The 23103-nt window shown below is 37.7% G+C and overlaps 1 protein-coding gene across 1 annotated transcript in view; it reads left to right on the top strand.

The window, feature by feature from the left end:
* The window catches only part of dop (microtubule-associated serine/threonine (MAST) protein kinase dop), a 40846-nt gene that overhangs the window by 14710 nt on the left and 3033 nt on the right, over positions 1-23103 (top strand). Inside the window, exons 4-33 of the mRNA XM_013319201.1 lie at positions 2823-2959; positions 5767-5842; positions 10821-10921; positions 12307-12426; positions 12628-12750; positions 12903-12984; positions 13091-13195; positions 13444-13608; positions 13792-13916; positions 14072-14212; positions 14347-14452; positions 14641-14840; positions 14943-15013; positions 15132-15241; positions 15659-15776; positions 16870-16994; positions 17521-17623; positions 17945-18123; positions 18639-18722; positions 18991-19190; positions 19371-19510; positions 19870-19999; positions 20272-20398; positions 20673-20774; positions 20903-20974; positions 21095-21217; positions 21335-21429; positions 21690-21857; positions 22444-22557; positions 23013-23101. Of these exons, the coding sequence (XP_013174655.1) occupies positions 2823-2959; positions 5767-5842; positions 10821-10921; positions 12307-12426; positions 12628-12750; positions 12903-12984; positions 13091-13195; positions 13444-13608; positions 13792-13916; positions 14072-14212; positions 14347-14452; positions 14641-14840; positions 14943-15013; positions 15132-15241; positions 15659-15776; positions 16870-16994; positions 17521-17623; positions 17945-18123; positions 18639-18722; positions 18991-19190; positions 19371-19510; positions 19870-19999; positions 20272-20398; positions 20673-20774; positions 20903-20974; positions 21095-21217; positions 21335-21429; positions 21690-21857; positions 22444-22557; positions 23013-23101 (3631 nt within the window). The remainder of the gene's footprint in view (positions 1-2822; positions 2960-5766; positions 5843-10820; positions 10922-12306; positions 12427-12627; positions 12751-12902; positions 12985-13090; positions 13196-13443; positions 13609-13791; positions 13917-14071; positions 14213-14346; positions 14453-14640; positions 14841-14942; positions 15014-15131; positions 15242-15658; positions 15777-16869; positions 16995-17520; positions 17624-17944; positions 18124-18638; positions 18723-18990; positions 19191-19370; positions 19511-19869; positions 20000-20271; positions 20399-20672; positions 20775-20902; positions 20975-21094; positions 21218-21334; positions 21430-21689; positions 21858-22443; positions 22558-23012; positions 23102-23103) is intronic.

Genomic DNA, 23103 nt, shown 5'->3' with positions numbered 1-23103 from the left:
AATATGTCACATTTATTCCCGTGAGAACTTTGGCTGCGGATAGCTTTAATTATGTTGTTCTTGGCTACTCTATAATGATGTTTTTCTTGGCTGTAGATCATTGGATAACTGTATAACGCTGCTCTGTGGCAAAACCAGTCTAAATGGTTAATTTATTTATTATTTTTAATATGACGTGCGTCTTTTCAGACTTGACAAATATCTCTTCAACTTTGTTTGTTTAGATGAAGAAATAAGTCACGTACGATTTATTATCGGCCGAATTCTAATTAATCCCGAATCATTTTTTGCTCAACAGAGTATTTTTAATCCTTTTGCTTTAATATTTTTCGACTTACGGGTAGCAATATTATTCAATATAAGTCGCTTAAAGTAATCGAGATTGATAAAGTTTATACTAAGTTAAATAATCTTCGGTTTCAAGCGAAAGGATTGATTATTAGGTTCGTCAATTCTTATGTAACCACGTTTAATATTGATTTACAATACTAGCTGTCGCTCGCGACTGTCCGCGGGGAACTAAAAAAACATAGTAGCCTATGTGTTCTTCCAGACTATGTTTTATATTTATTCCAAATTTAATCGAAATCCAAGCAGCTGTTTTGTAGATACGTTGTAACAAACATTCCCATTTATGATATTAGTAAGATAATATTAGAAAGTTATGTTTTTTTGTAAAATTTTTAGCAGTTTAGCAACGTCAAATGTATGGTTAAGCGAGCGCTTGTTACGAGTATCATTGAATACGTCTCGAGGATGCTACAAAGATTTAACAAATCAGTCGATAACATGGCTGATATACTCAGATATTATACAACTATATTATACATAGAAGAAGAAGAGATTGTTATTACAAAGTAAAAGTTTTGAAATACGTAACTTAATTAGGAATAAATCAACGTTTTTATTACACCTCTCTTAGATCCTTTATACCAATGATCTTTAAAAACACAAAAATGTTTTTTGTTATTATCCTTTGGTAGTAGAAATCGCGTGGAGCTAAATCTTACTAATATTATAAATTCAAAAGTTTAGATGGATGGATGTCTGTTACTGAATATCTTTAAAACGGCTAAATAGATTTTAATGAAATTTGGCTTAGATGTAGAACTCAGTATGGAAGAACACATAGGCTACTAATTAAGTTTTTTTTTAATTTCCTACGGATCTAAGCGACAGTTAGTATAAATTATATATGTTTTGCATGTATTGTATAGTATAAATATTAAAAACAAATACATAATGTGTGGGTCAAATGATAAGGTCAGTATTAATGAATTTTAAACAGACACAGCCGTTTGCTAATCGCATAATAATCGTATGTTGTATAAAAACAATAGGTGTTTGACCCTAACAAAAACATATTATGTGATTAGTTAGAGATATGGGTAACAAATTACCCAAAGTTCTAAAGATACATGATTTGTAGAGCTCAAATCTTACTCTGATATGATAAATGCGAAAGTTTAGATGGATCGATGGATGTTTGTTGGAAGGTATATTCGGAATGTCACAACGGATTTTGATGAAAGGCAGATGTAAGACATAGTCTAGAAGAACACAAGCTATTTATTAAGTATTTTTCTAAATACGAAAGTGTCGCGGGTGGCAGCTAGTGAAAATATATGAGAGAGTGAAATATGGTATGGACAAGAACTGATCACAGAGTGGCGTGAATACTCAAGTGTTTCGAGTCTTTTGATAAGTTATATCAGTTTTGCGATGTATATTTTGCGTTTTTTAACCTATTACCAAAGCCTCTAACACACTACTGCGAATGAAACCGAAGCGAAACAATAGACTATCGAGTAATGAACGAACCTTTTGACTCATAATCTGATGATGAACACGGAGTGAACTCTACGTTGCTTTGCCTGTATATCTGTGTGCTATAATCAAGCGACTAGAGGCTAGGTTAGGAGCTAACTAGAGTGTACAGTCGGCTGCTTAAATATGTGTATATTTTTGAAAGTTTAGAAACTTGTATAGGTTGTCTGTTTCAAAAATACTTATGCGAGATTCGTTAAGAGTATGTACTTATGATCGGAACACACGGACCGATACTTGTATACATGTTTTTAAAACTGAAAGCGTACAAAATTTTCTAAAGCTTTGTAAATGTATTCATATTTATGCAGCTGACTGTACATATATTTCTGGATGTAGATCGCACTGTGCGTGAAAGAGAGGGTTCAATATGCAAGGACAGGTTCAGCCATGGTTGGTCTACAGTTCGGCGAACTCTCGACCCGGGTCTTTTGTTTTTCGACCGGTGACGGGCAAAAGCATGCAATTTTATGTAATGAGATAAAATTATTTGTATGGAAGGTATTTTTGTGATGTGTGGCAGTGCTCTAATTTTTTATTGTTTTTTTTTTAATAGAAAAAAGATAAAGAAAAGATCTTTTATAAACCTGAAAAATACTGAATCTTTAAATAGTACTAAAAAGGAATTGGAAAAGGAAGCCTAATCGCTTCTTGACGTACTATGACGTAGTTAATCATAGCTTAGTTAAAATCTCTTTGAACTTTGTAAAGAGAAATATTGATGTTTATGTAAGTGGTTATTATGAGTACACTCAGACGAGGCTACTGTGCTTTGATGAGTAATCGATATACAGTTTTGTGCAACGACAGCAATTGCTACGTGGGTATATTATTGAAGAATGAGAAACTAGCCATGCACGACTACTGCCAATGGTACTGCACCCAAAGGAATAGCAGTCGTAATCTTCCTATGCTGCTAGTCGGGCTAGTGGAAAAAAGGTTTTAATTGACGTCAGGAATTGAGTTCAAATTTAAATCAGTCTATTTTTTTACAGGTGGGTTCAGGACGGTGCAGTTCCCCTGGCACGGGTCCACTGTCTCCGGCGGAGGGCCCGCGCTGGCCGCACGCTCACCACGCCCATCCTCTGCATCACGCTCTTTTGTCGTCTAGCGTCAAACGCGGCAAGGAGATGTAAGTATGCTAAATACACTATTCCATCCGACGAAAAGAGTTACTTCTCTTGTGAGTTCCTTTAATTCCTGATTTAACATTTGCTTTAGGATCTCATGGATGTAGTCAGTCAGGATAGAAATCTTTTTCAATGTGGGTTAACACGGAACTTAGTGTATATCAATGCAAAATTGTGTTGTAGCATGACGATGACTTAATATTTCGTGACCTGTTTTTATTATAACATCATTAAAATTGCTACATTGAACTTGTTTGCGAGACTGTACGTGTGTCGTAGTAATGATGCATATAATAAAATTTGAATTTTATGTTTTGTTTTTGTAATGATTTCCCTGACCTTTATTTGTATTGGTTTAAGGTGCATATTGCAATGTCTAGTTTGTATTTTTTTTCGTATTGTTTTTATTTTAACGGTTACGAATTTATTGGAAAATGTATACGTTTATTTATTATTTAATTACGATAGGTATATACAGTAATTTATTTACTTAAGGGAAATCCATGCTGTAGTTTTCCGTTAAAAAAAAGTACGTACAAAAATTCACACTACATATTTGATGAATAAAGTTACATCTTAAGGATTCTAATTAGAGATGTAACTCTTTTCGTGTATGCGTCGAATTTATTTCTATCGTAATTTAGCGTAGGTGGCAAAGATTACGCGAACATTCCAGAAAATGTCAACTTTTTATCAGACAAATGTTAGTCTGATGTTCGCCAGTGCGGGACACCTACGCTAACTGCACTGGTAAATACATTTAATATGTATATAGGAATGAACACATAAATGATGTAAAATTTTTAATAAGAACTAGGATAGTTAGAAGCACTTGAATAAATATATTGTTGTCTCCCACATTCACATTAAATAGAGACGATGGTAATGTAGGTTTCCCTCCTTTTTAATTTCCTCTCCAGAATTTTCTTTGTAAATGTTGAGATTTAAGAGAATTGGTAAAGAAATTTTATGCTGGCTGGTGATTTTTTTAAATCTTTTTGTAAATTATGTTACGTATGAATTTTCATGTCTGTGCCATAGAAACAAGGATATGTAAGTAAAAATAATTCGTATTTAAATATGATATTATCGTGATTACTAAGATAAGATGCAATTATTATACATAAGTTAATGACTCAATGTTAAGTAATCGTAGGAACAATACTAAACATCTGCTTGAAGGAAGAAACACAAGGATGGATGGATGTTTGAAGGTATCTCCATAACGGCACGGATCTCGATAAAATATAAAACATAGTCTGGAAGAACATAGGCTACTAATTATGTTTTTATTCCGCTTGGACAGAGTCGAGACAGCTAGTATATAAATAAATCTCCAACAATGTAGTTCTTTGGATGAACCATTGAAGTAAGTTCCCGCTGTGAACATATCTCCAAAAACATATACCCTTGTTTTTTCTCATTTAGTGAGTCTGATCGGCCGAAAGGGAAACATAAATTGTATATTCTTTAATTTTAATACCAAGAGGTATTTGAAATGATTCACTGTGGATTTCCGAGACTTATTTCCCAGTTTAAAACATATTGTTATCCCTGTTTTGTAAAACATAATGACATGAATGATGATATATAAAGAGAGAGAGAACATTAACTCTTTAAAAAAAATATTAAAACTTATTTCAGTATGCTTAATCAATAGAATAATTAAATAGAAAAAAAAATCTATTTTATAATAATTTCCAAAACCTTAAACTACTACCTAAATAAATACCTCTGTCAACGTTATGTAGGTACACTATTATATACATATGTATAAGATCTAATACTATTTAATTGATAAGTTGTATGTGTGTTATATATATATGTTGTGGTCGTGCTTAAATAAATAAATAAAAAAAATGAGATTTAGGTCTCAAAAACCAATGCATTAATTCTTAAAATGTAAATGCATCATAAAACACGTAAACTTCCCAATAATTTTAATACAGTCATTGTTTCCGCTACTTTTAGCTTTTATCTACAGTCATATTGACGCAGTGTTTTCGCATAAAATGTGCATATCAGATAAAATTTATTAAAATGACTGAACTCTTCATATCTAGATAGCTTTAATGGATGTGTCAAATGTTTGATTTTGTTTTATAGAGGATTAGCAACTCGTGACTCCACGAGCGTAGAATCTTACTAATATTATAAATGCGAATGTATAGATGGATGGATGTTTGTTTTTTTTTTGTTTTTTATTGGGCGGCACTATGCCGCCCTCTCGTTCCCCTAACATGAGGATCAGGGACGTTGGGGTACGGAATCTTTTTTCTCTTTATTTAAATAAGTTTTTCAGATAAAGTTGGATGGATGTTTGTTAGAAGGTATCCCCGGAACGGCTCAATGGATCTCGCTGAAATTTGACATAAATATAGAGTCTGGAACAACACATAGGCTAGGCTAGTTTTTTTTATACCGTGCGGACGGAGTCGCGGGCGATAGCTAGTTAAAGATATCTTAATTAGTAATCTATGTGTTCGTCCAGAGTATGTTCTATATTAATGCCAAATTTTATCGAGATCTATTGAGCCGTTTTGAAGATACCTACTAACAAACATCCATCCATCCATCTAACCATTCGCATTTATAATATTAGTAACATTTTATTCATGATATCAAGTACATTACTAGTATATAACTTCTAAAATGTACTTAGATTTATACAATTGATTGATGACGTAATAAACGTAGATGACGTCATCATTAGCAACTAAAGTCGACTATCGGTTATTCCGACTGAATATTGCCGGTGCTTTTGATGTGTTTATAATCTGTTTTGACCATAAATTTTCCATTTGTACAGAGATGGCAGAAGATGGTCAGTGGCGTCGCTGCCGTCGTCAGGGTACGGCACCACTCCAGGCAGCTCCAGCCTGTCAGTAAGTATCAACTTCATGTTAATATATAATGCAGGCTACACATGTCAGGTTTTACATAACTTACCTTACTTGATTAAACTACAGGCCAACCCTAATGCGACTCATCTCTCTATCCTTATTTTACTCTATGTGTAATTGTCGTTAGGTTTTAGTCCTGCAAATTTATTTATCGTCATTTTAGAGTCCTAGATTTATAATCATGTTACCTTTCATATTGTGTACTAAAGGTATGCGTCCATTGGCTCGCGATAAATGCAACGCACGGACGGCCCGCAATGGAATGAAGTTTGATTTTGATTTTACATAGCGCTGCGTCCATCAAATCCGTTTAATCCGTGCGTGCGGTGCGTCCGGCGCGGGCCAATGGACGCGTACCTTAAGACAATGAAACGTCTCCGTTTGTTTGTTGTCCTTATCAATAAATATTGTTTAGTTATTTCCACTGATATCTTTAGCGGTAGTTTCCACTACACCTCGCTGACGATTTCCGATAGTAAGTAGCGGAACAATCACTTTATCGGCCGCTCAGTCAATGCACCTACACGTCGGGCTTCGAGATTAGCGGTTTTACAGCTTCACTAGTTTGGTGGTTTAACACGTGCGAAACCAACTATATAATACTTTTTTGTTTCATTTATCTGTCCGATTTTTATGACATTTTATATATATATATATTTAGTAGGACTAAGAATCGGCTACTATCTATTTTGAATAATCTCGCGCGGCCGGAGTCGCAGGCGACAGCTAGTTTTATGTCAAAGTAACAGTAGAAGCTGGATAAGTCAGAACTGGGCAAGCGAGAAACCTCTATAAGCGAGTCTCTGTCCGGTCCGGACGGAAAATCTCTATAAGCCAGAAACACGGGTTAGAGAGAAACCTCTATAAGCGAGACAAATAAAGCGGTCCCTTGGACTCTCACGTACGGTATGCTTGCTTGTTCGATTATTTTTAAGAAATAAAAAGAAACAGATTTTGTAGCAAATGTAAACATCATTCAAAATAGTTTGAAATCAGTGCTTGTAGAGAGAGCTCGGTATTCGTACGAACAATTTTTACAGTAAAAAAAAAATACTTTTTTTTTGTAAATCGCTCTTTGACCTGTAATTTAAACATTACCAATAAATATTGTATTGTGACTAAAGATAAGACAACGAACTTGGGGGATAAATGGATGGTTTGTTGATGGATATCCATCCAAATATTCGCATTTACATTAGTAAGATCTTCTTCTAGTCCCTCTTCAGTCTTGAAGGTTGGCCGCTAACTTGGAATATTTGGTTCTGTCAAGCGCAAGGCGAAACAGTTCCTCTGCTGACCTAATCCCCGTCCACTCCCTAATATTACGTAGCTACGACTTTTTCCTACGTCCAGTGCGTCACTTGCGTTCGCAATTAATGTAAGTTTTAATTGAATAATTAGGAACTTTTTATACTTTAATTTTAAAAAAAATGTTTTGTACATTAATGTGGAAAATAATTTCATGGCCGTTCATGTGAAAGCGATTGACGGTTGTCTTCCTGGCCCAGCGCCGGTAGTTTACTGCATTTGGCGTTAATTGCTCCGATTGGCAGGAATGTACGTGATTCATTTTGCTTACTATTACGTTGTAGGTGGACTGTTTATATTTACTGTAATTAATATGTGTAAAATTTAAACAGTGCCTTCAGAATGTGTGTAGCGACCCTAATTTTAAGTACGGGTTTCTTGCATGTTGAATTTGTTTAAGCCCTTGAGGTTATTATTGAAGTGATTTTCTTATTAGTATACAGTTGTGGTTGAAAATCGCTTGCACACTTTTTTTAAAAATGAAAACATTGTAAATTAGCATATTTAACGCGTCAGGTGTGTTACATACTTATATTTTCGTCTGGTGCAAAGTTATATACGTAGTTTGTGATATTTTCAACTTTATACAGTTGGGAAAGAGTTCATTTTTCTTTAAAAAAGTTTGGAGTTTGATCTTGAAAGCTGTCCAAGAATTTGCGATGTTATCAACGTCTCGAAGCGTTGATAAACACGAGAGGCTGTGATGACCTATGGCAAGACGAGCGTAATGTTTTCTTTTAGACATCATTTCTTATTTATAAGACCTTCCTTTTGATTAAATGCAGTGATTTATTAACTGTTGGTTTCTGAGACCAATTCCAATTTAAAAAAAAATGTTTTAATTTCTGTTTTGTCAATAATAATGACAGGGATGATATGTTTTATACAAATATTTTGGTCTCAGAAACCAACGGTTAAAGAATTTAAGTTTGGGTTAATGGTTTATAGGTCCATGAATTGTGTTAGTTACACTATTTCAAACTCAAGAACGGCTTTACCAATATGGCTGAAAATTGGTGAGGAGGTAGCTTAGAGCCAGGAGACGGACATCGGATAGTATTTATTCTTTTTTTTTTCGAATTTATGCCTTGAAGAGCTGCTTTTTATTTAACTTACTGATATTATAAATGCGAATGTTTAGATCGATGGATGGGGTGGGCTAAACAAATTAAGTTTTTTATATATCCATGCGGACGGAGTCGCGGGCGACAGCTAGTATTAAATAAAATCGTCACATAGATGTTGAATTGTATTGGTCGTATTCCCAAATATTATCCAGAAGACTTCTACCCATATTTTGAAGGATTTAACCTTATACTATTAGACATTATTAATTAGAATCCTTTAGCGCGAATGACGTGCTTTCGTTAAGTCAAGCGTCAGAATGATTAGTGAGGGGACATAGACGTCGACATTTTAGTAAAGCTAGTGTTGCGTTAGTACATCGGCACAGTATCGGATTTTGCTTTCTAACAATACATAACTGTCCAGGACATTCCAAACTCATTGTATTTTAGCTAATATTTTCATATGTTTGTTTTTAATTAAAAATGTACAAAGGCACTGCGACACCCTAGGGTGTACTTAATATTTACATTTCATGATATTACAAATATGACACATGAGTTCATATGTACCTAAAGTTAAGTGAAGTCATGCACGACCACGCCTATGTAGGATACTTCATTATAGTTAACTATGATTGTGTTATATTTTAAAAGGAAAGGATGGGCATTGGAAGTTGACTTTCCGGATGAGAGGATGCATGGGATGGGAAAATATTTTCTTTCTGTGCATCCTCTCTTCCGTCGATTAAAGGTAGGCAACGCATATGCAATTGCGTATGTCTATGGGCAACGTTCACTTCGCTATTTCAGTGATTTTAGGTGGCCGCTCGCTCGTTTGCCTTATGATATAAAAAAACTTATCTTTTAACAAGACTCTATCTCGTAAATCGATAGGCAGAGATTGTAGATAAAGCCTAATTCGAAAAAAGATAAATGATACACCCTTTATCTTAAATAGAGTTACGCTTCTTATTTTTCTGTTTTCAATTTTACGGAAGCGCCAATAACCTAATGGTTAAGGGTTAGATTTCCGATCACTTGGTCAGGAGTTCGAATCCCGCCATTTGACTCTTGTCGAAAATTATGTCGTGGCACAAGCATAGAGCTTAGTTGAAATTGTACAACAAATATTACTAAATTACCAAAAATATGCTAATATTTTAATAAAATAAAACGATAATAAGTTTGACAAGTGATATTATTAGAAGTTACTAGCTGTTGCCCGTGACTCTGTGCGGGATTAATTGGATATGCATATAAAATTTTATAAAAATCGGTCCAGCCGTTTCTGAGGAGTATGGTAACTAACATTGTGACATAAGAATTTAAAATTATTTTATCTTTAAAGGAGTTCTTTATTAATGATATATAGAAGAAATGCTTATATTTGGTTGAGTTAAAATAATAGTGGTAGATTTGAGGTCAAGGTCCCATCCGGTCTGTTGCGCTCGGATAGTCTGTAACAATCTTGTTATGCCCATTTAAGCAGAGTGCCCTTAAATATAATAATTCTCTTCGACTTGTTACCATAATTAAATGAGTCAAGAGATGTATCACTAGTTTGCACAGTTAATTGTCACTCAGAGTTATTAAATGGCCTCTGAGGGATGACGTTTTTGTACAGTTTTGTACATTGTAAAAACTCTAACAAAAAGTTACAGTGTATGTATAGTCGTTTGCTTGTAAATATAGAAGGAAAAGTTGTGTAAGAACATATGTTTCCTTATTCATTGGGCTATTTACAAACGTCAGTTGTTTAAATCAGATAAGCAGTATTTATGGCGTTATTTAGTAAGCAATAGGAGTACAGTCCGTGAGTTTTGAGACGGTTTAAACATGAATTATATTTAAATGCTCGGTACGAAACTGTACAACGTCGTAGTGGTCAAGATTTAGTTTTTTTTTAATATTAACAGTTTGTTGCTGATTTACATATATTTCTTGTACTATTTCAACTAATCTCTATGCTTGTGTTAGAATTCCACCTTCCAACCACGTTGTCGGATATTCATACCCTTAACCATTAGGCTATTGTCGCTTAAAGATTTTATAATATTTAAAGAGGTTTACAGACACTTCAAGTATGTGCAATACTGACCACAATGGTAGAAATTCACAAGATTTATTTCCTTTGCATTATTTGGCTCAAGAATTTATCACTTGAAAAGAAAGTTGCATACTTATGACGATTGATTATAGCTTTCTTGAACAATAATAATTGCGTTTCTGAAGACATATTGTCTTTCTGATAAATATATACAGAAGACCCAATTTCCCTTTAACTTCCTTTTCCTCGTCTCTGGTTTACTTCGAACTCATAAAAGATAGCAAAACTTTGCAAGGATGTCTAGGGTAATTTAACACTAAGCGAACGTTTAGATGCTGTTAATTTTTTAGCTGTCGCCGGCGATTCCATCCACGCGGTATTAATTAGTAGCCTATATGTTCTTCCAGATTATGTTCTACATCTATACCAAATTACAGGGAGATCCATCCATCTAAACATTCGCATTTATTATATTAGTAAGGTATTATATCAGCGTAGAACAATCAGATTCACTGTATGCGTTTCTCCAATGTTGCAGTCGCAATGCTCGTCCCAGGAGCGGCTGTTGGCGGCGCAGGGCGCGTACGAAGCGCCGCGCGCTCCCTGCCCACACTGCCAACAGCATCAGAACTCGCTCAAGTAAGTTTACACCTTATTACCTATGACATAAAGTCTATACTTCTCCTTAACAATGTCTAGCTTCATCACTTGTCAAATTAAGATACGATATGCAGTAATATTTAAATAAGTTTAAATCTTATTTCGTATGACATAGAGTATGTTGTTCTACGATCTATTGTCCAACCCTAGATCCTGTTATAGAAATTTAGGCTTTGATACATAGGAAATAAAGTCAATTCTTCTACTAGTATTCATGTCCGAAGGTCGTCAATCAGCCATAACAAAGTCACGAACTCCTTGGTTTCAATGTATCTTTTTTACAGTCGAAGTTATGGTAAAGTGGTACTGGTCGTTTTGTGACCATTACTAACAAGGGACCGGTATCACTAGTTAGGAATAGATTAAAAAGGAATAGATAAATATAGGTATGGGTTAAGCTATAGGTCTGCGCTGGCGTCCGCAACATCGTCCGCATGGAATTTAAAACAAACTTCAATAAGTAGACTATGTGTTCTTCCAGATTATGTTCTACATCTATGCCAAATTTCAGCAAAACATCCATCCATCTAAACATTCGCATTTATAATATTAGTAAAAAGTAAATTTTGTTTTTCTCAGTATGATTTCTTAGAATCTTATTTACAGTTTTGTATATCTTAGAAATGTCAATAAAATAAGTATATTTATATCACTGATGTCGTTTCTCGAATATAGATCTTATTCCTTGGGTAATAAGAGCGATAATATCTGGCTATTTGTTCCTTGAAAGAAGATGTTTCCTGATCGAAAATACGGAAGGCAGTTAAGCCTCGTTGGAGGTCAAGAGGAGTTTCGAACGGAAACGATAATAGTGCAATTAAATGAAATTTATTTGAGACGATACAGAATTTATTGAACCGTATTATTTATAGGTTAAGAGTGCTTTTAGTATATCGTTATTGGAGCAAATCTTGTTAAGCAAATTCTACATTTTGATAATGTAATTCTGTAAAATATTAATTTGCTATTGTTTTTGAAATATAAATTGATTAATTCTACTTCTTACTAAATTATTTGATATATGGATGGATATTTGTTAGAAGGTATCTCCAGAACATCTGAATGCATCTTGCTGAAATTTGGCATAGATGTAGAACATATTCTGGAAGAACACATAGGATATTAATTAATTTTTGAATTCCACGCGAACGGAGTCTCAGGCGACAGATAGTAGGTGAATAATATGACCGAGATATGGTAAATCAATTGATTAATTTCTAATTTCCTGATCAACGAATATAATTGAAAAGGTTATGTAAAATTCACAAGGTTCAATTCAAGTAGATTTCAGCCTTGGTATTTGTCATGAATACGGACAAATTATTACGAATTAAGGAATAAGATATGACGGTCTTCCATTGCAGCAGCTCACAGGGGTCTGGTATGAACTGGGCGTCGCTGTCGGACAGCGGGGGCAGTGGCCACGCCCCGCGTGCGCCGTCGCCCCGCCCCGCGCCTAAGCGTGTACGCAGCCGCAGTCTCAGGTATTTAATTTATTCTAGTTCCTGCTACCTTAAAATAGACTACCACTTTTAATACAATCGCTGTTAGAAAAAGAAGGGAATAGTTTTATTAAATGACAGGACGAAACTAAACTTATGTATGTCTAAGAATGACAAAACTTGTGTATTATTTATATGATTTTAAAATTATTATTAATGTGTTTTTGTTTTCTTATATTGCAGTTCGCCTTCTCGGTCACCAGGGGGCGGGTCAGGGGGGGAAGGTGCGCGCGAGGACGCCGTCACCGCCATGTCCGCGCTCTTCGCCTCGCGCTTCCCCACCGCACAGAAACACATGGACGATAAGTAAGTGTACACATACACGAAGCTTTGTACACACTTTACAAACACGTACACATTTGCACGAATGTTATTACACACTTGTTCGAAATTATATACACAGGTAAAAAAGCTCGATACACGTTCACACGTATTCTTTGTTTTTCTATCTGTTGTAGATTGCGAGGTCTTATCGACGAGTTGACAGAACTTGACAAGAAGCCTGACCGGCCACCAATAGAGAGATTTGTGCAACGACAGGTCAGTTGTTGTTGAGTTGATAGATCCTTAGAAGGGATTAGACTTGCTGCCATTGCAATGACTATGTTTTGTAGTTATAAGGTCTATAATTTTAAAATGTAAATAGGTGTTGGAGATGGCTCGTGACTGCTTACATAAGTCTGAGTCCAAGCAGGTGACCAGCTCATACTTCTATGACATGGCGGACAGTTTGGACAGGCTGTTGGCTGAGGTGAGTTTGTACATATCATATAAAACTTTATAGGTATAAATATATTTAAGGTCTATTACTTAGGAGGATATTCAGCAAACGTATTGTTTTTTTAGTTAATAATTTTGTATTGTGAACAAATGGTGGGCTTTCTACGAATATATATATGTATTTTTTTTAATATATTTCAGAATCTAACATTTAACTTTTTCTTAAAAGATACTCCTAGGCAACTTTACCATAAAATGCTTAATTCCGTGTTATATCAGACTCGTGAGAAGTCAGCTGAGGCGGGAGCGCAGGTTGCGCCACTGGTGACGCGGCTGGTGCTGGCGATGGCGCGGCCGGCACGTCTGCTCGAGTGTCTCGAGTTTGACCCCGAGCGCTTCTATCGCCTGCTGGAAGCTGCTGAGGGGCATGCGAGACAGTCGCAGGTGAGTTATTACACAATCGTGTACACACAGTTACATAGTGGTACCATTACTCAGCTACACTATTACACAATTACAATATTACACAGCTACACGATTACACTGTTACACTGTGTGTCTTTACAGCATGTATTTCATTGTTACATTTTAAGTTTGGAGAGTATAGATATTGTGTTTTATTGTCAGGGCATAACGACGGACATCCCGCAGTACATAATCCACAAGCTGGGGCTGTCACGTGACCCGCTGGCCGAGCTGCACGTCCCGCCCCCGCCGCCGCCGCCCCCGCAGCACTCCGCCTCGCCCTCCAAGTGAGTACCCGACTGCGATAACATGGGTACCATGATACAAAAAATACCTCAAAATCTAAAAAAAAAAGTTTTTTTAGCAGCTGTATGTGTGTACTATATGTGTTTTATTTTTAAATGACCAAAGGAAACTATTACATTATATATTTGTATTGCAGGGGGCGTGGTCGTCAGTCACCGCCGGGCGCGCCCCCTGGCGGTGCTCCGCCCTCCGAGAACGACTACCACGTCATCAAACTTATCTCAAACGGAGCGTACGGCGCTGTCTACCTCGTCAAACATAAACTAACCAGGCAGAGGTCAGGAAATTTACTTTTACAAATTAAATACATGTTTGAAAAATTAAATTTACAGTTTTTAATTAATAAGAGATTATTATTTAGCCAATTTCGATTTATTTAAGATAATGATATGAAGTTAAATGTTTTTTTAGGTATGCCATGAAGAAGATCAGTAAAAACAATCTGATCCTGAGGAACCAAGTGGAGCAGGCCTTCGCTGAGAGAGATATCCTCAGTTTTGCTGACAATCCTTTTGTGGTAATATTTTAATCATTACTAGCTGTCGCCCGCGACTCCGTCAGCGCGGAATTAAAAAAAACAGAGTAGTCTATGTGTTCTTCCAGACTATGTTCTACATCTATGCCAAATTTAAGCAAGATACAGCTTCTAATATACATCCATACATACATTTGCATTTGTAATATCAGTTTGATGATACTCTGTAGGTGACGATGTACTGTTCGTTCGAGACGAAGCGCCATCTATGTCTGATCCTGGAGTTCGTGGAGGGCGGGGACTGCGCCACGCTGCTGCGCGCCGGGCCCCTCCCACCAGACATGGCGCGTCACTACTTCGCCGAGGCTGTGCTCGCTGTCGAGTATCTGCACTCCTACGGCATCGTGCACAGAGACCTCAAGCCTGACAAGTAAGACACACACGTCACGACACCACATCACAGAAACTTGATAAATGCCTTTGCGTATTTCCTATGCCTAAATTTGTCTTAAAACATGATATATTGTTGCAGCCTTCTCATCACTGCGACGGGACATATAAAGTTGACGGATTTCGGACTCAGCAAAATGGGCCTTATGTCGTGTAAGTAAAGTACAAAATTGACTTTTTAAGCTCGTGTCGAGATGATTTCAAAAACATTTTGCCTTCGGATTTTAAACTGTATAGTAATAGGTATAAAGTTGAAATTGAAATGATACAGTGGCCACAAACTTGTATGAAGAGTACGCGGACCGCGAGGCGCGTCAGTTCTCCGACAAGCAGGTGTGCGGTACTCCGGAGTACATCGCGCCTGAAGTTATATTAAGACAGGTATTTTAATCATCAGCTCGCTATACGTCCACATTCAGGGACAAAGCCTACATTAAGTTAGTGACTAGGTTAATTCTTCTCAGATATGTGCAGCATCACGATGTTTTCCTTCACAGTAAGAACCTCGGATAAATGTATATATGTAAATGGAAAAATACATTAGTATATGGCGGGTATCGAATCTAGGACCTACAGATTATAAGTCAAATGCTTAACCCCTGAGCTACCGAGGAATTGAAAGAGAAAAAAAACCTATAAGTGTTCAGTTTTTTCCTAGGATGTACGGAACCCTAAAAATGACTAAAATAATATTTTAACGGTCATGTTTTTATAATCTTTGTCAATTAAGTAGTCCTTTAGTGTAGATTAAATGATCACCTTAAGGATTCTGAGTGCTGAATATAATATGTATATCAGGGTTACGGCAAGCCGGTGGACTGGTGGTCAATGGGTATCATCCTGTACGAGTTCCTGGTGGGCTGTGTGCCGTTCTTCGGAGACACGCCTGAGGAGTTGTTCGCGCATACTGTTAATGGTAACGCCATCTATTGATTTGTAACATAACTAAATGGTTTGAGGTTTAGGAAAATATAGCACTACATGTAAGGCATAAATCGACATAAATTATAATAGCTCACTAGCGCCCTCCTGTTAATGCCAAAAACTGTATCTTTTTTTTAATTTATTATTATTTCCTATGTTCGTGTAGTTTTAATATATTCCCTGGTAACTAACCGCGATAGTGGCGCCTCTTACTGACTAAGATATCATTGTTTGTCTAACCGATGGTTTCTGAGACTAAAATCTTTATACAAAAGATATTGTCATAACTATCCTAAAATCTGTCTGACGAAATAGAGAAACTCACGTTCATTATCATCATCGTAATCAGCTCACTATACGTCTCCACGGAGGAGCTCGGAGCCTACCCTAGGTTAAGGGTGGTTAGGCCATAGTCAACCACGCTGGTCAAGTACGGGTTGGTTGACTTCACACTCACGTTCAGTCTTTATTAATAACATAGATTTTATATCATAATGTGGCAAACGAGCGAGCGGCCACCTGAAATCGCTGAAGTAGCGAAGTAACCATTGCCCATAGACATACGCAATTGCATAAGCGTTGCCTACCTTTAATCGACGGAGGAGAGGATGCACAGAAAGAAAATATCTTCCCTTTCCATGCATCCTCTCATCCGGAAAGTCCACTTCCACTTCCCATCCTTTCCTTATAAGAAAACGGGTGGGAAGGGAAAGAGGACTAAGTTAGGCCTCCGGGACGCACACTCATCAGACTGCACGCGGAATAGCTTCCACTTGACGCCTGTCTTCTGTGTGGTCGTGGTATTTCACCGGGCAAGCCGGGACAATTCGTGCGAACATGTTAAAGCGGGCTCTACCACTGTTAAATTATTTAAATTAATGATTGATGTTTGTCCGTTTGTCGTAATGTCTGTGGCTTTGTGTTTGCTAATCTTAGAAATTGCTTAAAATATACTTATGCTGTTTTAACTTAAGCATTGATATAAGATTCACTAAATATTTAGCATTTGTTTTATATCTTAAAGTTATTTTTTAGATTTTATTTAGTTACTTTCAATCATTTTTATACGTAAATATTTTTTCCAGACGATATAGAGTGGCCTTCGGAGGAAGATTTTCCTATTGCAATTGAAGCTAGGACAATCATAACGGAACTGCTCGCCAGGAACCCGCGCGACCGCCTCGGTACTGGCGGCACTCATCAAGTTAAAGTAATTCATACTATACTAATACTAGCTGTCTGTCTGAATTACAAAAAAACTTAATAAGTAGCCTATGTGTTCTTCCAGACTGTGTTCTACATCTATGCCAAATTATATCAAGATTCGTTGAGCCGTTACGGAGATAGCTTTTAACAAACATCCATCCATTCATACATTTCCCAAAACATTAGTAAGATGAAGAAAGATTTGTTTGTTTGTTTGTTTGTATTGAATAGACTTCAAAACTACTGAATCTATAAGCACAAGAAAAATATTTTCACTGTTGGGAAACTACACGATTCCGGGTGACATAGACTATATTTATTACTAGCTATCGCCCGCGATTTTATCCGCACGAAAAAAAACAATACATTTCTATACTATCTATGCCAAATTTCAGCCAGATTCGTACAGGCGTTCTTGAGATACCTTCTTACAAATATTCATACATCCATCCATCCATCTAAACATTCGCATTTATAATATTAGTAAGATATGTCTTATACTTAGAAGTTTGACTAATCATTCCTTATAGGATCATATCTACTTCTACGGCCTGGACTGGAACAATCTATTGCGAAGAAAGGCTGAGTTTATACCGCAACTAGAAAACGATGAGGATACCAGTTACTTTGATAGTAAGTGTAGTTAAAATTCAATCGGCTAGTTGAGCTTCGGTGACTCGGGGGTTAAGCATTAGACTTGTAATGCAGGTCCTGGGTTCGAATCCCGTCATATACCAATATGTTTTGCGATTTACATATGTACATTTATCCGACGTTCTTACTGTGAAGGAAAACATCGTGATGCTGCACATATCTGAGAAGAAATTCAAAGATACAAGGAATCAACCTGCACTGAGTCAGCATTGTCTATGGCCTAGTCACTAACTTAGGGTACGCTTTGTCCCTTATTGGGGACGTATGAGCTGATGATGAGATATTTGTTGTATAATGCAGGTCGCTGTGATCGCTACAACCACAGTGAGGCAGATACAGACGAGGCGGGGGAGGGCGGGGAGCCGGGGGAGGACCCCCTCTTCGCCGCATTCTCCTCCACCTCCCCGCAGTGGCGCAGACACTACCACCACTCACATTCTCACTCTCACTCTCACTCTGTCATCTCACACGACTCAAGGGTAAGATTTATTAAATTATCTGCCGTACTTACCATGGGTTTCTGAAACAGAAATCTTCTGTTTCATCAAAAATACTGACAGGGATGACGATATGTTTTATACAGAGATTTTGGTGTCAGAAACCAACGGTTACACTGGTTATCTATCTAAAGAAATCGCTGGAGATATATTTTGTACCAAAATATGAGTACGCTTAGTATAACTTGCAAAAGCGAGAAACCTCTACAAAAGAGAGTCTGTCGTGACCTAATGGACGACCTCCATAAGCGAGAAACCCAAGAGCCTTTATAGAAAAATATCGCGGTCTTTTGGATTCTCGCTTATCTAGGTCCGACACAATAAGGAAGCAAACATTGGATCAGAAATAGAATCTAATTAGTACTATTCTAGTAGTTGTCTGTTTGATTCACTGTAGCTTACTATTCGAGAGCTTTAAGAAGTATTTCTTAGTTATATTTACTCATTTTTAGAATTAAATTTAATTTTGCTTATGATTTTTTAATTTGTACGCACAGAGCACGGACAGCTGGCCGGGCACGCCGGACAGTGCGGGCCCGCCCACCACGCCCACCGCGCCCCACCACCACCCCAAGTGCCCCGTGAGTACTGCACCCATCTCATCACATCCAACACCTTCACTGCTACTGACACGTTTATGTGTTATACACTAGTCAAATCATTGTATTTTCTAGATTTAACATATCCATCCATGCTTTATAGCCAAATAGTTTGCTACAGACTTTAATTTTCTACTTAAAGGAATCCTTTAATGTAGTTTTACCAATTAAATTAAAATTAAGGGCGCCATTAGTAACCAGTCCAATTTCTAATTGTGTATGTGTGTCATAAATTCTTCAATGTCCACAGTTGGTGGGTACCGGCGGTGGTTCAACAGCGGAGTCCTCGCAGACGGACTCTGACGACGTATCTCCGGCCGCACGCCGCCGCGCCGCGCTGCGCCCGCCCCCCCTCGCCGCGCACGCGCACCACGCCCACTCGCACGTCGGCCACGCCCTCGCGCACTCACATACACACCCACATCCGCATCCACCCATGTTGCCCAGGATGTTAGTATTTTGTTTAACTAAATCAGTTTAAAAAAAATTTTTAATCGTTTTTTTTTGTTCTATTAAAAAAGTGGGCAAAGTATGATATATTGCCTTCATGTACTCAATCTAAAAGATGGGTTGGACCTATCGCAGTTAACTGATGACTTGACTATAATGACTAAATGTTGATATTTCCAGAACGGACACATCAAAGCGAGAGGAGAAGGGAGCAGATAGAGTGGACAAGCCGGAGAAGTCCAAGCCGATAGCACTCGTCGCGCCTAAAGCCATGCGCCGCTCCGCGAGCACGTCCGGTCTCTCGCTTGTTATACATCCAGGTGAGGTTTTATATAGACACTAAGGTATATGACAAAATTAATGTTACAAATGTAATGGTAAATACATTATAGGTTAAAAAATCATCGGGCCTGATACGTACAAGTATATTAATTGGGGTTTTCTGAGACCAAAATTCCCGTTTAAAACATATTGTTATCTTTGGTTCGTCAAAGATGAAAGCCAGGGACGAGAATAATAATAAAACAATAAGATTTTGATTTTAGACACCAACAGGAAGTCTCATTTGATCGAAATATAACGTCCATGTATTTTTAAACTCAGCGTTGTACAGTAAAAATGATGGTTATAAAATAATAGTTCTTATCTTGTAGTGCATAAGATCAATGATTGTTTGCAGCAGAGGAGAGTGGTGCGATCGCGGGCGGGGCGGCGTCGCCGTGTGCGGGCAACACCTCCTCCACTAACTCGTCACGTGACTCCTCCCCCTGCCGGGACCCGCCCTCACCCTTCGCCATCGCCAACCATTCGTATGTACACTTTGTTAAAAAACCTCACGGAATAAAGAAAACTTTATTAAATGAATAGATAGAATCTATCTATTAAACAGACCATTTTATGTGTGATTGTGAAGTGTTGGTAAGGAACTTAAAAAGGGCTAAAAAAGTACGTTCCTTTTTTATAATTCCATACCTAAATATATACTTTTTTTAATTTGCACAATTATTAGAAAATATAGTCTTTATTTTAATATTGAATAATGTAGTTATTTTCTAGACATAAAATATATTTTGTATAACAGATTGATCCAGTCATCTAAGCCGCCTATCGTGGTACGTCGCGGTCCGCGCGGCTTCGGCTTCACGATCCACACAGTGCGCGTCTACTACGGCGACTCTGACTACTACACCATGCACCATCTCGTCTCCGTAAGTTTTACTTATTATCCCCCCTCCTCGACTCCTCCCCTTTTCTAACATTGTCCTTCCACTGCAGTGACGTTTATGTTGTTGTCCCTTTTTAATCAAAGAGAACGAAAGAAATGACAAGAGTCAAGTGATGGTCCAATTGGTTTAACGCGTTCTATCCTACATTTTTTTATTGTTTAGTTCATTTCTCCAATTGAGTCATTGGCATCAAGTGATGTTTTGTAAGAAGAGATTGTCAACTCTATTGTTCTTGAAATAAAGTTTAATTTGTCAGGCTGTGAGTGAACAAGGCGCGGCGTGGGCAGCCGGACTGCGAGCTGGTGATTTGATAACACAGCTCAACGGAGAGTCCGTGCAGGGACTGTTGCATACACAGGTACGTTGGATTTTTAATTTTAACACAAAGCAATAAGGTTCATTGTAATTCAAAGGTAATGATTAAGCATGGGTATTAATTTTTATAACATGTATGTAACTTAAATCAAATTTAATGTATTTTTTTAGGTGTTGAAGTTACTTTTGACTGCACCGCACGCCACACTGCGCGCTACGCCGTTAGACCAAACTACAATTCAGGTGAGTGCAGCTAAAAATACTCTTCTAAAATCCTAATACTTCGTATAGTGTTGTCTCTGTCACAATCAGCAATAATAGAGGTATCTACGTTCCTGATACATTGTTTATTTTGTTGTGTAGGCGGGTGGGCGTCGCCGTGCGGGCGGTAGGCGGGCCTCCGCACCACCGCGGCCACGCCCCCGGCGTCGCTGTTCGTTGTTCCGTCGCATCTCTACCAAACGCGCATCGCAGGAGATGCACCAGGTAACAGACTTACTTCCAAATAATAAATATTTAAATTCATACTCATAGTCATTAATTGGCAACTATTAGTAAGGCCTGGATTATAAAATGTTGTCTATGGTATGTTTTTTTGTACAGATGGTGACCGCGGCTGGTAGTGGTGAATGCTCCTCGTCCCCGGCCGCCTCGCCTGCAGCAGACAGCCCGCTGCACGCCAACACGCACTACCAGAGGTAACTTTCTCTTATCTTATCACCGTTCCTTGTTGGTTATGTACAGGTGTATTATTATAAAACATAATTTAAGTTACTTTGGGATAATATAGCAATTTGTAACTGAAAGAATTTTTAACATCTGTTCAGTAGTTTTTGAGTTTATTAGTTAAAAACGTACAAAACTTTTTTCATTATTATTAATAAGAATAAAATGTGAAGAAGATAGATTGTGTACATAGTGTCTTTGAATGAGAGTGGTAATATAGAGTGTTATCCAGGCCGTCGTCTCTGCACGGTCTGAAGCACAAGCTGGGCGCGGGTGTGGGCGCAGGTGTAGGCGCGGGCGCGGGCGAGGTGCGGCGCGCCTCCCTCCAGCACATGCCCCTCTCCCCACTCGCCCGCACGCCCTCGCCCTCCCCCCAGCCGCAGCCCGCCTCCCCCACCAGGTAACACTCACCACACCTACACAATGTCCGTACGGAATTTAAAAAAAAAAGTTTATTAGTAGCCTATGTGTATTTCTAGACTATGATCTACATCTGTGCCAAATTACAACCAGATCCATGCAGCCGTTCTGGAGATACCTTAAAACAAACATCCATCCATCTAAACATTCGCATTTATAATATTAGTAAGAGTAAAATTGATGTGAGAATGGATATTCAAATATTTAATAGCGTTAATTATTTCCATTATCATAAACATTTAAAATCTAACCGTCTATCATTTGATGTTTAACTAATATACATTTATATCGTTATATCAAATTTCAACGCCTTCGCACTGTTTTCAAATTCTCATTTGTCACACTTGTGTGTACTATGCACTCTGTTATGTGTTTAACAATTGTCACGCGTTGAGAAGGACTAAACTTTTCGTTAATAATATTAAAACAAAGAACTACATAAAGTATTATATAATATTAAAAATGAATTTAAATAACTAAAGTACATTGACCTTGATAAACTTGGTCGTAACGAAAAGTGTCGTCCGATAAATATGGTGAACTAACTCACGGGTGCCGGGACGCAGCCGGTGCGAGGCGCGCAGCCCCTCCCCGCTGGCAGCGCGCGAGTGCGGCCGCCGCGCCTGGCCCCGCCGCGACCCCGCCTCGCCCCTGCTGCGCCGCGCCCTCTCACCTGACAGGTAACGCCCACCTCCTTCTACACACCTAATATCTTGGTGTGTAACAAGTTTGAAAACATCCCCTGTTTATTGAGGCTTCTTTCTATGAGTACTAGAAGGATTAAAACACTTTGTATATTAGTACATGGTGTTCTTGAAACAGTGGTACATGTACCAATATACAGAGATGACAGTGCAGAGTAATAGGACGAGTCTACAGGTTTTATATCTCAAAATAATAATTTTATCTATATATTTGTCCCTGCACTTACGTGTTATGTGTATTCATTGCTTTTGTTTTCTTCCTTTCACTTTCATTTGTTGCATGCTTTGTTATTATGACTAAGTCATTTGTCATTGTCGAACTAAAAAAATGTAATTATAATAATAATAATATAGTTCTCATCCATATAAGAGTTACAGCAGGATTTAAAATACATTTTAATATATTTCGTAAAAATATTTTTATCCTTCAGATTACACCCGCGATCAGCTGAGCCGAAATGCTCCATTTCTCCACTCTGCTGCGGCGGGGGCGTGGCTGTGAGCAGTGGAGGCGGGGCCAGT

The sequence above is a fragment of the Papilio xuthus genome, unplaced genomic scaffold (genome assembly GCF_000836235.2).
Source record: "Papilio xuthus unplaced genomic scaffold, Pxut_1.1 DF826159.1, whole genome shotgun sequence".
Classification (NCBI taxonomy): Eukaryota; Metazoa; Arthropoda; class Insecta; order Lepidoptera; family Papilionidae; genus Papilio; species Papilio xuthus.
Note: the sequence above shows the minus strand (reverse complement) of the source record. Positions and strands in the feature narration are given on the sequence as shown.